The following is a 15207-nucleotide window of genomic DNA, read 5'->3' as shown; positions in this document are numbered from 1 at the left end:
CGATAAAAGACTCGCTACAGGTTTTTAAATATGAGATAAAATTCGAAAGTAAACTTATGAAAGTTATTGCCAGTTTGTTTTTGAATTTCGCGCAAAGCTACTCGAGAGCTATCTGCCTACATCAGAAATTGCAGTCACTAACATTCAACCTCAACTCAACAAATTTAGTGAATACTGCCAAAAATATGGAATTAAAACAAACACAGCAAAGACACAGTTAGTGATATTTTCAAAATCAACGAAACATCAGAAAGTACATACCCAGATTTACATGAACGGAGAGCTTCTCCAGACTGCTACATCTGCAAAATGTTAGGACTAACACATGATTCTAAACTTACCTGGATAAAACATGTAAATAACATAAAAACTAAATTTGGCGAAGAATAAACTATGCTAGAAGTCTAACTGGTAAAAATTATGGAACAGCACCTGAAAACATCATTAAAGTATACAAAACATGTATAAGACCAGAAATAGATTTTGCAGCTCATGCATGGATAAACGTAAGTAAAAAACAACTGCAAACCAAACTACAAACATTACAGAATACATTAATAACAAAAGCATATAGAGTACCCAAAACCACTTCCTCAGAGTTCATGCACAAATACTTTTATACATAAACAATACCACATGGAGTTCTGGATAGTACAATAAAATATTTCGATAAAAATTCGAAAAAAAAAAAAAGAGGTGTTATGCGAACTAGACAGGTATTGCATATATGATGAAGAGAGTCTTAAACACCTCTCCCCGATAAACTTATACATTAGATCATTAAGCTAAAATTAAGTTGAAAAATAATAATAAATAAAAATAGAGAAAGAAAAAATAAAATAAAAAGAAAAATATATGAAGTAATTAAAAAAATAAAACTTAAGAAAAAAGCTAGTGCTAAAATAAAATAGGCCACCTATGTTCTAGACTTATAAAAATACAAAACTGAAAAAACAACATACGTGGACATTGCCCTGTAAAGGGCCTGAGTTATGATTATCACTCTGTCCCTCTGTATTTACTTTAAATATATTAATAAGTCCACTAAAACAATGTAAAGGAAGGAGGAAGAGGTCTTGTGTACCTGACCTTCCTGGGTATACAAATTTATATACCCAAACAACTAGAGAGAGATAGAGGGCTATCTACGCATTATTGCCAGTTAGCAAGGACTGTGTAAATGTAAAGAAATGAAGAATAAATTGCAAATGTATTACATTTGTACACTTCAGAATAAATTAATAAATGTTAGTTATTATATTTATACTCACATTAGTATCAGTATAAAAAATATAAAAGTACTTATATCAAACACAAATTACAAAGCCGCTGATAGCAAATCAACGCTATCTTCATATCGTATTTTTCCCTTTAAGCCTCTCGGTAAGATGCGTGAAAACACTTTAAACTTTAAACGTTAACGACTTTAACCCAACATTAAACAAATCAATAACAACATACATTTTAGCGTAAATATTCCATCCAAATATCTCGTGCGATATTGACGCCTGCTAGTCAAAATCGCTATGACTTAGCATAACAACAAAAATACATACTATAACTCTTTATTTAAAATTAGGCATAAAAGCACACAGTGAGCTATATGTGTTCTGCCGACCACAAGGATTGAAAGACGGTGATTAACAATATGAGGCCATTGACATACTGGAGGGTTATGTACTAGAAATTGAAATAGCAGTGTATAACTTATAATGTTATAAAGCTTTGTTACTTTTAATCATACTCTGATTAAATCTGATATTGTTGTATTAACAAAAAGTATAGGACAGTTTCTAGGAACTACCAATCGTCATGGAGTAATAAAGCTTTTCCTACGTTTATAATACATCAACTAATTTCCAAATATCCCTCCCAAATTACCGTACTAGAATTATTTTTTACACGTATGTAAAAGGCATTGCTTTCGATGCTTGCTTAATTTGAAATTATATTTTGTTGAAAATATTAAATACAACCTTTCAGAAAAAGCTCATACGAAATAAGATGTTAGTCACTATTTTCTTTAGAACATTTATTTAATGAATATTTTTACACGAGTTTTTTTATTCAAGTTTTAAAACTTTCTTTGCTGTCTTCAACTAAATAAGTTTGGTATAGTAGCACATATGGTTGTTCTTGCCATTAAAATAGAAAATTGCAGCAATATCCACCCCTCATAACAACAATTGACTCGTCTCGTTGCTATGAAACCAGTTCGAACTGCGTAAAACGGTCAAAGAGATTCAAAAAACGTTCTGATAAAATGGATTTGCTTGCTTATGATATTTACGTTAGTCGTATAATTTTGATTTACTCTCCGTGGGTGGAAAATTGCTACCACTCGAAAAGTATTCCTACTTTTCGTATGTGGTATGTCAATAATGTTAACTACGATGTATTTAAGACTAATAAGATCAAATTTGTCGAAAGCCATCAAGCTTTTGCGATTTTCACTCTTCGTCATTATATCACTAATTATTGCTTCACTTGTCTTCCAAGTTCTGTTCTTAACATACATACAGAAAATAACCCACGAAAGAAATAACCATGGGTGGAAATTGAAAAGCTTTCTTATCTCAATCATGAACACCAAATATCCTGGTTATGGGTAAGTCATGAGATTCGATGACACCAGATTTTATCGTTTTATAAGTAAAAAATTTACTTGATTATTTCGTGTTAACAGAAGTTGCGAAACATATCGGTCTAAAACAAAGATGATATTGTGTCTTTTTATTGGACTGAATGCGTCATCAATAGGTTGTCTCTTTAAACATGTTGTGGAATGAATAATTAATGAAGCAAGTCTTTTGTGTTAATTTTCATAGTTACCGTATATTTACAGAAATGTAATTGCAGTTGTTGGTCGTACGGATTTTTGCAAAGATTTGTATCTATTATCGATATGTATTTAAGACTAATGTTACATAAATTACAGTAGAACTACTTAACATTCTAAATTTACTTTCTATTATCAGTTATCCTGATTTTAGGAGATGTAACCAAGGTTGCTCAGTGGAAGGTTCATATTTACACAACCTAAGGAACCTTATAATCTACTTTGCGGTGTTTATTGCATTCGTAGGTCTTGGCTTATGCCATCTAATCCTTCGGGTATTAAAGGTGAGATTTTAACTCAAACACTAATGTATTATGTTTACTGAGAATCCCTTAGGCAATTAAACAAAACAATAGCAAAATCTTTCATTTGTACGAAATCAGACGATTATCTATTGCATTATTTATTGATGATTAAACACTAACTAAATGTCAATATTACTTGTCTGGGCTTTCTTATTTTTTATTGTCATTAAATGATTTATATTGCACCAACGTAATAAAACAAGAGGTGCTAGAATAAAAACACGAGAGGTTGATTCTTTGTCTGAATACGATATTCAACTTTGTAGGTAACTTTAATGGTGTAATTAATAACATTCTATAAAAAAGTCGAGAGATAATAATTAATCTTTGTTGACAAAAGCATGTTCGTGTGATATTTTAGTAGTTGTTTTATAATACTTTATATTATTTACTTTCTGTTATGCGTATTGGTGTATAAAGACATTATTACGAGTAGTAAACAACTTTACAACTCCAAATCAATTTGTTTGTGCTTAAGTACAAAACTACAGGGTGGCCCGTAAGTCCCTACCTACACCCATGTAATTTTACATCTAATAAAATTATCAGTGGGCTCCCATTAAGATCATGGGCTTTGGGGCTGAGCCTTCTCTAACCTCTACCTAAATACGCATTTGATTACGTCAGAGTTGCAAAATTAATAACTACGTATCTTTACCAGTACGTAATATCTGTTGAAAAAGAGGAAGTCAAGAACTACTCACCACTTGGGAAAGATGTCATCATAATTAAGAAGACTGTGTCCACCAAATGTAATGACAAGGAAGTGACAGATAAAGAAAACATGGACAAGTTTAGAACTGCTGTTTCTTTGAAGGAACTAAATAAAGACAGCAATGACAAGGAAGTGACAGATAAAGAAAACATGGACAAGTTTAGAACTGCTGTTTCTTTGAAAGAGCCAAATAAAGACAGCAATAAGATGTCAACCAAGGTAAATGAAAAAAGAATGACAGACGAGGAAATTATGACAGTGTTGAGAAGTATTGTTTCTGAGGGAGATCCCAATGAGAAATATACAAAGATGAAACAAATTGGCCAAGGGTGAGTTTGAAAGTCTTGTGTTCAAAAGAATGGTATAGTGGCTTAATTTGTACTCAGTACTAAAATATTATAGATAAAAACTTCATTTTTGGAACGTAGAACTAATTAATTAGAATGTATTATTTTACATTAATTATATCACTTCATCAGTCAGTTTTCTGTTTTTATAAGAAAATATGTTCCTTTTTGTTTAATTTTTGTTATACGTTCAGTAGCATTTAAAATCTTTCCCTTATAGCTCCGCAGTTGTGACCATATCTTTGGGGTGAGTTATCAGCTTTGCATACTAATCCTTGATTTGGCCACTTGTGTTTTTTATTGAATAGGTTTAGGATTCTCTCGACATTCCTCTGTTCTCAGGATACGTTTTCATTATTATATGGATGACTGGTTACTGATAGCTCATTTTCAACAGGAATTTGCCTTTGATATTCTTAACGTTCTCCAGATGATAAGTCGAGTGGGCTGATTAATCATACCAGAGACGTCTTCCTTCAACATTCCTAATATCTGCCCCATTTGGGTGTTTTTCAATGCCCATCTTAGTAAGGCCTAATGTTCTACTCACCAACTTCATTCAATGGACGCTTCATTTCACTGCATTCTTACTGGTCTCTCCATCTATTTTGCAGTTGTGGCCTGCCCCGACTGCTCTAATCCCTTGTTATTGAGTTGATATTTGAGCTCTTCACAATTAGTAATCTTACACAGGAACCTTTACAGTCATGTATTGCTCTTCATTCTACGATAAACAACGAACTGTTTTTGTAAATGGACAAAATCCACACATAGTCAAGTTTATTCCAGTTTATCGTCTTCATTCGAATTTACTTGTTACATTCATGAATAGAAGGAAATGGTCGATCAACAGGGAGGCTTCGAGGTGTTGGTTTGTAGCTGAGAAGTCTTATCATATCAACACTTTGGAGCTTCTGGATTTAGGATAATTTACTCCATCTGATCAGACATCGTTTGTCATAAGTCAATCAACAGTTTTGCAGTGGTTGCGTATCCGAATCATCAAAGTGTCACCCTTTCTCAATATGTTTTATTTTGTTGGACTTTAGTTTCTTGGCCAACACGCAAGATATCCATATCACTGTGAGTCACGTTCTCGGAGTTTCAATCTAGCCGCAGATCATCTTTCTTGTCCAGACAAAAACTATCCAATGAAGTGGTCTCTTGGTCCTCTTGTTTTCTGGTGGCTTCAACTGCAGTGAGATACTCCTTATACTGATGTCCTTACCACATCCCTCAACCACCAACTACTTCTATTTTCACCTCCAGTCTCTTATCCTCTCGCCATGACTATTTGTGCTTCAGTTATGACTGGACCAACAAATACCTATATATTTATCATCACATGCAAGTTTTTCATTGGATAATTTTTCATCCATACCACTCAATCTCAGGCTCTTCTCATTTCAGCCGTGATTTCCTTGACTTATCCAGCTTCCTCTTTCTCCGTCTATCTTCCTTCATTTGTAACTCAATCATCAGTGCCTCATCTTGCTCTTCTTGTCCTTCATCTTCATCCTTCGTTTTTTTACCTGGTCCTTTGTGAGAATTTTTAAGCATGTTAGAATATGCAGTTTTATTTCTGGAATGTTACATTTGCCCCTCCTCCATGGAATGTTAGTTAACTAAATGGAATGTTTTGTGACATTGGTCTCCGGGCCAGGAGTTTTCAGCCGATTGGACCATTGTTCATTGTATTTCTAAGATTATTACTTGGATTTTTTATTTGGAATACTCTATGGCCTTTGGTTTTCTGTTATCGGTTGGGTTTGTCCCACATTTTTCATTTTCTTTCAGTATCATAGGGTATTTACCTCTCACTCCATATTGATAAGTTTATTTCAGATTTGTCGTCCTCTGTGGTTTTTCTTAACTGATATTTTAATGTGGTTCTCCAATGCCTCAATCAGCCCCCATTCAAACCACTTTCTACGTGTTCTTTGTTCCAACTTTTTCTTAATATTTCTTTCATTATACCCTTAATCTTGACGTTGGTAGTCTGATTTATTTGCCAATGATATTTCATTTATTCTTTGTCATCTTACATATCTTCTTTTTTAGTTGAATTGCTCATTATTTTCCAAAACCTAAAAGACTAGGGAGAGTATATTCTACTTTTCTCTGATTCACCTTCCTTCCGTTTTTTACTCTTATCCTATGTGTAAATCAGAAAGACTTTTTTCCTGTGCGTGCTCTTCAATGTTACATTGCCACATGGTTTCCATCTGTGATTTTCCTTCCTGCCTCTCTATCCCTTTGCAACCATACTCTGTTTGTGATATTTCTTTTTCTACGTTTTACCGTCTATCTGCCTTCTTTTGCAACTGATATAGGGTTTTGGATATAGTTTGCTTGCTTATTCGTTTCTTTCGTTGTCCTCTCATAGTTTGTTCCAGATCTCTTTTTATCAAATTTGACACCTTACTTTTTCTCTGTCGTCTCATCTTTGTTATTCCCAAGAGGAACTTCTTCAGTCGGGCATTTAGACGATTACTAATACATTAATCTCCCACTATTTGCATGATATCAAATTTCTTCCTCTTTGGACTATCGTATTCCACATGCAGTCATTCTTCAAATTTCCATGTGACTTTGACTTGTTATTTTTTAATTCTTATTTAATTTTTTCAGGAACCTTATTTCCTTTTTCATGCTAATTCTTATTGTTTAGGTCTCATTTTATAGTGAATTGTACCCGACGAGAGTTTCTTTAACGTTTGAAATTCACACTGTTCAGCCATATTGACTTGCTTATTATGTTCCATGGCGATGCAGTGCATACTGCTGGATTGGTTTGGTTGTTTTGAATTTCGCGCAAAGCTATACGGGGCTATCTGCGCGAGCCGTTCCTAATTTAGCAGTGTAAGACTAGATAGAGGGAAGGCAGTTAGTCATCACCACCCACCGCCAACTCTTGGGCTACTCTTTTACCAATGAATAGTGGGATTAATTGTCACATTATAATGCCCCCACAGCTGACAGAGTGAACATTTTTGGTGTGACGAGGATTCGAACTTGCGACCCTCGGATTACGAGTCGAGTGCCTCAACCACCTGGCCATGCTGGGCCACCATACTGTTGGAAAGATCACTTGAAGGTTTTCCTCACGATGGAATTTCTTTACAAATACGCTCGTCTCTGACCATACCACTTATGGCCTACATGGCTAAAGAACAATAGGATAGCTGTCGATCCCTACCATGTCTTGTATTGAGTAAGTCATCATGGTCTGCTTTTAAAATTTGGGTTTTTGTGGTCATCCATTGCACTGTTTTAGGTATTATTATTCCTTTAGACTCTCCACTGTGTTTTATGCGCCTCCCTTTTCTTCTAGTGGAGATTGGTAGTCCTTACTACCTTCCATTTCCAAGCTGGTGGGGTGGTGGATTCTAGGGGCATACTTTTTAATGATTTAATGCCTTAAAATTCTACATAGAAATATCATTCACTGCAGAGTAGGGTGGTGGTGTTCTGCTGGTGTAGAAGGCATAATAATCTCTACATTAAAGCATACAAAAACCAAGGAAGTAAGACGTCAAATTTCAGTTGAACCCATAAATTTGGATCTCTCATCCTACCCAGACCTCGATGTCAGTTGCCAATGGTTGAGTTTTGTATTTAGAGTAAAACCAACCAACATAAGTCCTCATACGTGTATTACAGATGCCGATCTTTCACGCTCAATAAATACTCCATCTGTGTCGTGGGTCATAGTAGAGGTGCTGAGGAATGTTACAGTTCCTTATGTTCTGCTGTCATTGATGTATCTTATTCCGAGGATGTTGCTGCACCTGGGTTGGTTCTGGTCAGTTTGACTCTTGAGAGAGAGTTAATTTCTCTGTGGTAGACATTTTATGAAGACTGGATATTGGGTTCCCAGATTGATATATCATTTTGCATTCTTAAAATATGCTCTGTTCTGAAGTCGGGGGTGGTTTGAGATCCTCTATGTCACTTAAACTTGAAGAAAGTATGATCATTATCCTCCCACAGTATGTATGTCGGCTCCCAGAAGTATAGGTTTCGGATATAATTCGCTTGCTTGGTGCTGTTTGTCACACTCTAGCCACTCTACACCCACTTGGATTATCTCCTTTGATTTACTACTGTATCTATCACACCTTTCTTGGATGGTTGGAGAGTATACCTGGTTCAGACGTGGTACTGTCTCTCACATCAACATTTTGAATCTGACTCTTGTCTCCAGAAATGATCTTTGGATGATTTTGACGGATCCTTTTTTTCTCTCACACTGGATACTCTTGATAAACTGGCCACATGCATAGCAGAATGCGTCTGGAGAGTGCTTGCAGCTTCTTGATGCTAGCTTAGATAAAATCAGATAGGTCTATGTGTTCGCTTAGGCAGCTAGAACTAAACTGAAGTGGTTAGTGGTGAGCAACTGTATGTATATTTCCATGGAAAGTTCTAGAAAATTCCAAAAGGTTTTTGTAAATTCTTGGAAGACATACCACATTCTAGAAAGTTCGAGAAAATTCTTTATTAGCTTCTTAGCACTGAATCTACATGGAATGTTCTGGAAAATGGGTAAATTTGAATATTTCATTACCCAGGTCACAAAAGTAAAGTTTGAAGAGAAAAATAGGTCTTTTTCATTTACATTAGGCATAAGCAATTGGGATATAAAACTTTCTACCCAGGAACAAGAAAAAGTAAAAATTTTGTAATGTAGTGTACTTTCTCTTATTGTTTTAGTGGATCAGGAACTGTCTATACTGCTGTAGCAACTGAGACTGGGTTGGAAGTTGCTGTTAAAAAGATCAATGTAACGAAGCAACTTAGAAAAGACTTTATCATCACCGAACTTTTAATAATGAAGAAATATAAACATCCAAACATAGTCAACTATTTGGATAGCTTTCTTGATGGTGATGAACTATGGGTAAGTGTTGTTAGTGTTACGTACAAATTAATTCTCTTTTGTTTTTAATCTTACCTGTTATAGAGTGTAGGCTAACGTACTGTTTTTATTTAATTAATTGGTCAAATTCAAGCAACCCTACAAGTTTAAGAATATTTTTACATATCACTCTCAGAGGTCTGCTTTGTTTAAATTATAGTTATAAATAATACTTGATAGTTTTAGTGTGGGAGGTTGCAGCCACATTTGCTTCTGACACAATAACTTTCTATTTCCATTCTGAGCTTCTATCAGTGTGTTATCTCTTACCAGCATTCTTTAGTTTGTACTTTGATTTATTCATCTTCCTTGTATGTTTCACATACAAAGTTTTACACGTGGTTATTGAAATTATTTTATTCAGGAAAGGTTAACTTGTTAAATTAGCATATTATACAATACCCTCAAATGCAGCATTATTTACAAAACTGTAAACATTGTTTGGTGTGTAATACAATAAATATTAAATTTTCAGTTTCTCACACAAAATACAATCCAATTTAATATTTTATAAACATTGGGAATCAGATTACAGCTTTAGTTACCAATATATGAAAGAGCATATTTCATAAAATGTAAAACATCTTTTGAGGTAGAAAAATAAAAGTTAGAATTGAAGAAGTAACAAAAATGTAGAAAAGTGGTCTTTGTTAATTCACGCTTCCTTAACACTTGAAATTGAGTTTATATTTTTTTTTGAACCACAAATCTTTCTAGACAATAAAAATCTCACACTTAAAAAATGTTAAACAACTGATGTTACTTCAGTTCCTACTTCATGAACGATTGTTTGAAGAACTTTTCTGTTTTTATTAGATGTATGATTACTGACAGAATCTTAAAATAGGAAAAATATATTATTTTGTCTCATTGTTAGGTATAATTTTATTAACAAATGTAAGTGAAATTTTAAACTTTATTTATTTAGATAATAATGGAATATTTAGGAGTTGGCAGTATGGCTAGTGTTCTTTCCAAAACCCGTCTTCATGAAAATGAAACAGCAGCAGTATGTAAAGAAGTAAGTTATATTGATTGTTGTTAGTAACTATTAAGAGGTTTTATAGATCTGATGATTGTAATTTATTTTAACGTTTGTTCAACAGTCATCGTACTTCCTTGCCAAAACTCTGGATACTTGAGAGATGACAAATTTTAAATAACATTTCAGAGAGTAATTATGAAGCTCCATCTAGTGTAAACTCTCTATAGTTCTTTCTAGAGTTACAGAAAGTTTCATTTCCAGTGTATTATATAGAGCACATCTTCAACAAGTGTACAAAAATTATTATTAATTTACTATTGGGAAATTTCAACTGCACTAAATATCACAAGAAACTTATATCTGTGGTATTAAATGCATAGCACCTTTTTAATCTTCTATCACACCAGCTGTTAATTTCAAAATAGAGTAACATTAAGAAAAAAGTGATAGTTAAAAAAAAATAGATACTGTGTAAACTTACAAAGTGGTTCGGTATGAAAATGGGTTACAAATTTACAATTATAGAATTGATTTTGTCCAAAATCACAAAACTAATTAAAGTTATCAAGAGTACACATTTAAAAACTACTGCAGGCAACAGTCTAGTCTTTCAAGATTACATGGAAACATGAAAAATCTACTATGTATGTCGTGCAAGCAATATTATGCTAAACATTGTTTATCTATAATAATAAAATGGTGTGTATCTTTGTGTATGTGTGGGCACCATAGCTCCAAAAGGAAAGAACCTTGAAATGTGAAATTTTGCACCCTTACTAAGTGGATCTTGATGGTGTGCATCTCTGTGTTAGTACTTATACACCTGTGTATGCATCTTCTTAATGTGGAAAGGAAAGGTAGCAAAAAACCATGTAGAAAAGAAGTGGTACCTTGTATAACAACTTCACGTGTATAAAATGGTCAATATATTTTGGTAAAGATGTTTTCCAATAATGAGTTTTATGTCATGTTGCTGAGCAAGAAAACTATATAGGTTGTAGTTTTATAGTGAAATAGGCTCAGAATATCTACAATCACATACTCATGTAGCAGAGGTGGTCTGAGACCCTTTGTGTGTGTGTGTGTGTGGAGGGGGCATGCCATCTCATTATGAGATGGGGCTCATACCATCCCACCAGTAATCAGAGTCATATGTAACCTATAAATTTCATACAAGGAAGCCCATGTGCCTTGGCACAATAGCCAGTTCACCTCCGTCACACGGAACATATCAACCTTAAAACATGACAGTTGCTGGGTACATTCGTTTGTTAAACATCTAATATATAGAGAAGCCAATGTGTTTTGGTAATCGTACTTACTTTTGTCATGTTGCTTAGCAACAAAAGTATCGCTTAATATTGTACTGTAAATATAAAATAAAATATATAAATAACAAAAATGGAAAATATTAAAAACTTCATTTTTCATTAAAAACATTGGTGACATAACAGCAAATACCTTAATTCAGAAATGATTTAATTTTAAAATTACCGAGGGGTCGTCACTCAAGGTTTGGGTGTCAACCTACAGAGCCAACACTTCACTCATGGCCAGCTTGATGTTGGATGTTAGTGTTAGTAAGAATCTTTACCTGTTGGCAACAGATGTTAAAACAACTAATATATCAACCTAATAACATGATGAAAGTACTTCTGGAAGTTATTAATGTGCAGAAACTTTGATATTTTTGTGTTGTTGTCTCCAGCTATCACAGTATATACATACATATATAAAATATTGAATACAATAAGCATACTGAATTAAAATTACACTTCTCTCTTAAAATATTTAACTTTGAAATAAATTCATATTTTATTTAGATACTCCAGGCAATACAGTTCCTTCATCAACACAATATAGTCCACAGAGATATCAAAAGCCACAACATTTTACTGGGAAAGGACTGGACCATAAAACTAGGTAAGTGTTTAAACATATAATGCCTTAGTGAACACAAGCATTTTTAAGTATTTTAGCTTGTTTGTAACAGTTTCACGTTAACATAGATTACTTGACAATGTATATATATTATAATGCTGAAGCATCACGTGATATCAGTGGGTTGCTTGATTATATAAAAAGTAACTTATTAATCAACATAAATTGCATACCTGTAAGTACAAATGTTTCCAATTCTCACGTTCAGTACAAAATATGTACATTTTATAACTTGATACATCTTCTGAATGATTTCTAAGAGAATATATCCATGTTTTTATTTTATTATTTTAAATAGTTGCTGTTATATTTCATAGTTTGAATTTACACTCTGGTTCTTTATTTTTTTCGTTTCTGCTTCAATATCAAATTTGAAAAATATTATTAAGAAATAACTCCCAACTAAAACTTGACTTTTTCTAGCTGTATAAAGCACTGAATACTTTTAAATCTTAATTCGATTTTTTTCTGTAAACTTGCAACATATAATGAAATAAATCCAACTGTGTAACACAGCTACTTATTGTGCTGTTAATCAATAGGATTGTAACTTGACATAAAAGGAAGATTTTATGTGTACTTACTAGCAACAATACAATCTATGTCAAATGAACTACTAGCCCACATTGTTGCAAGAAATTATCATAAATTATTTTCTGATTTGATACCTAAACGTTTATAAATATATGATCCATATGAATAAAGAAAAGGAAATCTGTGGCAAATCGATTGCAAAAAATGGAAATCATTTCATTTTCAGACTGTATTTTTAAGTGTTGGATTTAGGTATTTGGTAATTATAAAATTAACTAAATTGTATATTTAGTTGGATTTGACATTATTTAAGGGGATTTATATCTACTTTTCGCATGCTGACAAGTTTTATTTGTGCATTTGGATGATTAAATATTTCTATTTTACAGTCAAAATTTACAATAAGAGCAGAAGAAACCTAAATTAGAGTTAAGCTAGTTTTTTAAGGCTGACTACCAGTTATTTATGTTTTCTTTTTCTCTCAAATGGTAACTTAATGTTTGTTTCTTTCCATCACATAGCTGATTTTGGAACAAGTGCTCAGCTCTCCCCCAGAACAAAAGAAGCGAACATCATTGGTTGGAACTCGTCACTGGATGGCTCCAGAATTAGTAAAACAGATAGAGTATGGACCTGAGGTTGACATTTGGTCCCTTGGCATAACAGCCATTGAAATGGTCAATGGTCTACCTCCTTATCATCAAGAAAGTGGTGACATGGTAAATGTTGGTACATTTACAACCAGTACCCAAATTCTTAAAAGCTACATATTTGTACTTTAAAACCCAATTGTATGCTTTGTCAAGAATGTCTTTCACCAACTACAGAGAATAGCTATAAGAAAAACAAAACAAAAATAACACTGTTTATATTATTCAAACATGAAGATGTATTGAAGATAGTGATGACAGCAACAATGAACATTTGACAAGACTGTATACAGTAACAAACAGTTAATTATTGAATGCTGTGGAATGTACATGTTATATTATTATCTTTCAACTTCTTAAACTATATTTTCTGCAGTAGTATGACTACCATTTTGTTACCCCCTAAAAATAAACACTAAAACACTAGATAATTCACCCACAGTATTTAACTACTATAAAGGTATACCTTTAGTGATATTTAGACATTATTAGGAAGGATTATCCAAAAATTTGTACATACTGTTAAGTTAGGTTATTGATTTAGTCATCAAGTCACACTCTTTTCCAGGTATTTGATTTAATATCAAAAAATGGAAGACCGAACATTGAAAATAAAGACAACCTGTCTCCAGTGTTTCAAGACTTCCTGGACAGGTGTCTAGAAGTGGACATCAATAAACGATACACTGCATCTGAACTCTTAGAGGTGTGGTATAAATTACTGTTATTTTACGAGGCTATGTTTGTTTGAGTTGAACCTATTATCCTCATAACACACACCAAAAAAGCAGTTTCATTAAATGTAGGAATTCATTGTTATTACTGGCTGTTCATCTTATGTTGTGAAAACTTCAGCTTACTATGGCACCATCTCATAGAGATAAATTTGATGGAGAGATCAACTAGTATCACATAAAGCTCTTATGCAAACTATCTGCTCTACTGACAATTCTTGGACATTTTGGTCTGTGGAATGACAAGATAACATTGTATATGTGTTATTACTGTTTTTATCAAGATTTATTTGTGGTTTGCTATTTAATTTATTCCTTCTAGTATATACTGGTACAAAATGCTAGCTTCTTTGTACACAGTTAATACATTGCATACAGTACCATGACATTTATTTCAGGCCCTGAATTTTATCACTATATTCATTCAAACAGAACCCTTATGACATGTTCAAGGTACAAGTGTAGGGAATTCTAAAAATAATAAGTAACACTATCCTGGCTCATTTAATTGTTAAAAGTGATCAGTGAATCACCACCATCACTACAATCAGGAATAACATAGAAGAATTAGTCCCATAAAATAGAAAGAATGACAAAATATTCTTTTGTCCTAACACTTTCACACAGTACTGTATAAAAAGACTAATTAACCAAACTGTATGTGATGTAGAATAAGCACTTTTGTTAAACTAATGTTTTTCTTAATTTTTACACAGCATCCGTTCATGGAAGTTGCTGATCAGTGAAGACAGCACAGACCGCAACAGTAATAACTATATATATATTAAGAGCTCAAAAACCAGATATCCCAATATACATGTTGAAATATGGTGGCTATGAAGACTGGCATCATTCTAGGACAAGAACAGTAGCAAGTTGAGTGGCATGATTTCCTATAATTCAGTTTCATAGATTTTGAAAATAATATTCATTTTCTCTACCGAATGTGTAGCTTTGTGCTTAATTCCAAACAAACAAACTAAATTATGGAAATTATTTTATTAATTAGTAAATCTTAAACCATATCAAATGTTTCATAGTTTAAAACACAATGAATTTGAAACATAGATAAACCTTTTGCATGAAAAATCTTGGAATATGCTTTTATTGTTAAGGAACTTATCAAAGAGTGCCTTATTGTGGAAACCCAAGAGTATCCTTTAATATCCGAAGATTTGTGTGTTTTATGTAATATTTATAAGTTAACAATAAAAAATCAATTTAGAATACATAAAA

At 33.0% G+C, this 15207-nt stretch overlaps 1 protein-coding gene across 1 annotated transcript; it reads left to right on the top strand.

The window, feature by feature from the left end:
- The first annotated feature begins 2351 nt into the window (after positions 1-2351).
- On the top strand, positions 2352-13942 carry LOC143248841 (uncharacterized). The gene is made up of 8 exons (XM_076497675.1): positions 2352-2608; positions 2979-3123; positions 3806-4188; positions 8923-9109; positions 10056-10148; positions 11936-12035; positions 13109-13306; positions 13806-13942. The coding sequence occupies exons 1-7, from the start codon at positions 2373-2375 to the stop codon at positions 13222-13224; spliced, it is 1260 nt and encodes a 419-aa protein (XP_076353790.1). The 5' UTR covers positions 2352-2372; the 3' UTR covers positions 13225-13306; positions 13806-13942.
- The last annotated feature ends 1265 nt before the right edge of the window (positions 13943-15207 follow it).

Source organism: Tachypleus tridentatus, chromosome 4 (genome assembly GCF_004210375.1).
Source record: "Tachypleus tridentatus isolate NWPU-2018 chromosome 4, ASM421037v1, whole genome shotgun sequence".
Classification (NCBI taxonomy): Eukaryota; Metazoa; Arthropoda; class Merostomata; order Xiphosura; family Limulidae; genus Tachypleus; species Tachypleus tridentatus.
Note: the sequence above shows the minus strand (reverse complement) of the source record. Positions and strands in the feature narration are given on the sequence as shown.

Bases quoted from the DNA above. Each gene is read 5' to 3' on its own strand.
- LOC143248841 (XM_076497675.1), top strand. From the start codon at position 2,373: ATGTCAATAATGTTAACTACGATGTATTTAAGACTAATAAGATCAAAT. The intron at 4,189-8,922 runs GTGAGTTTGAAA...TTATTGTTTTAG, and splicing joins ATGAAACAAATTGGCCAAGG to TGGATCAGGAACTGTCTATA. The intron at 9,110-10,055 runs GTAAGTGTTGTT...TTATTTATTTAG, and splicing joins TTGATGGTGATGAACTATGG to ATAATAATGGAATATTTAGG.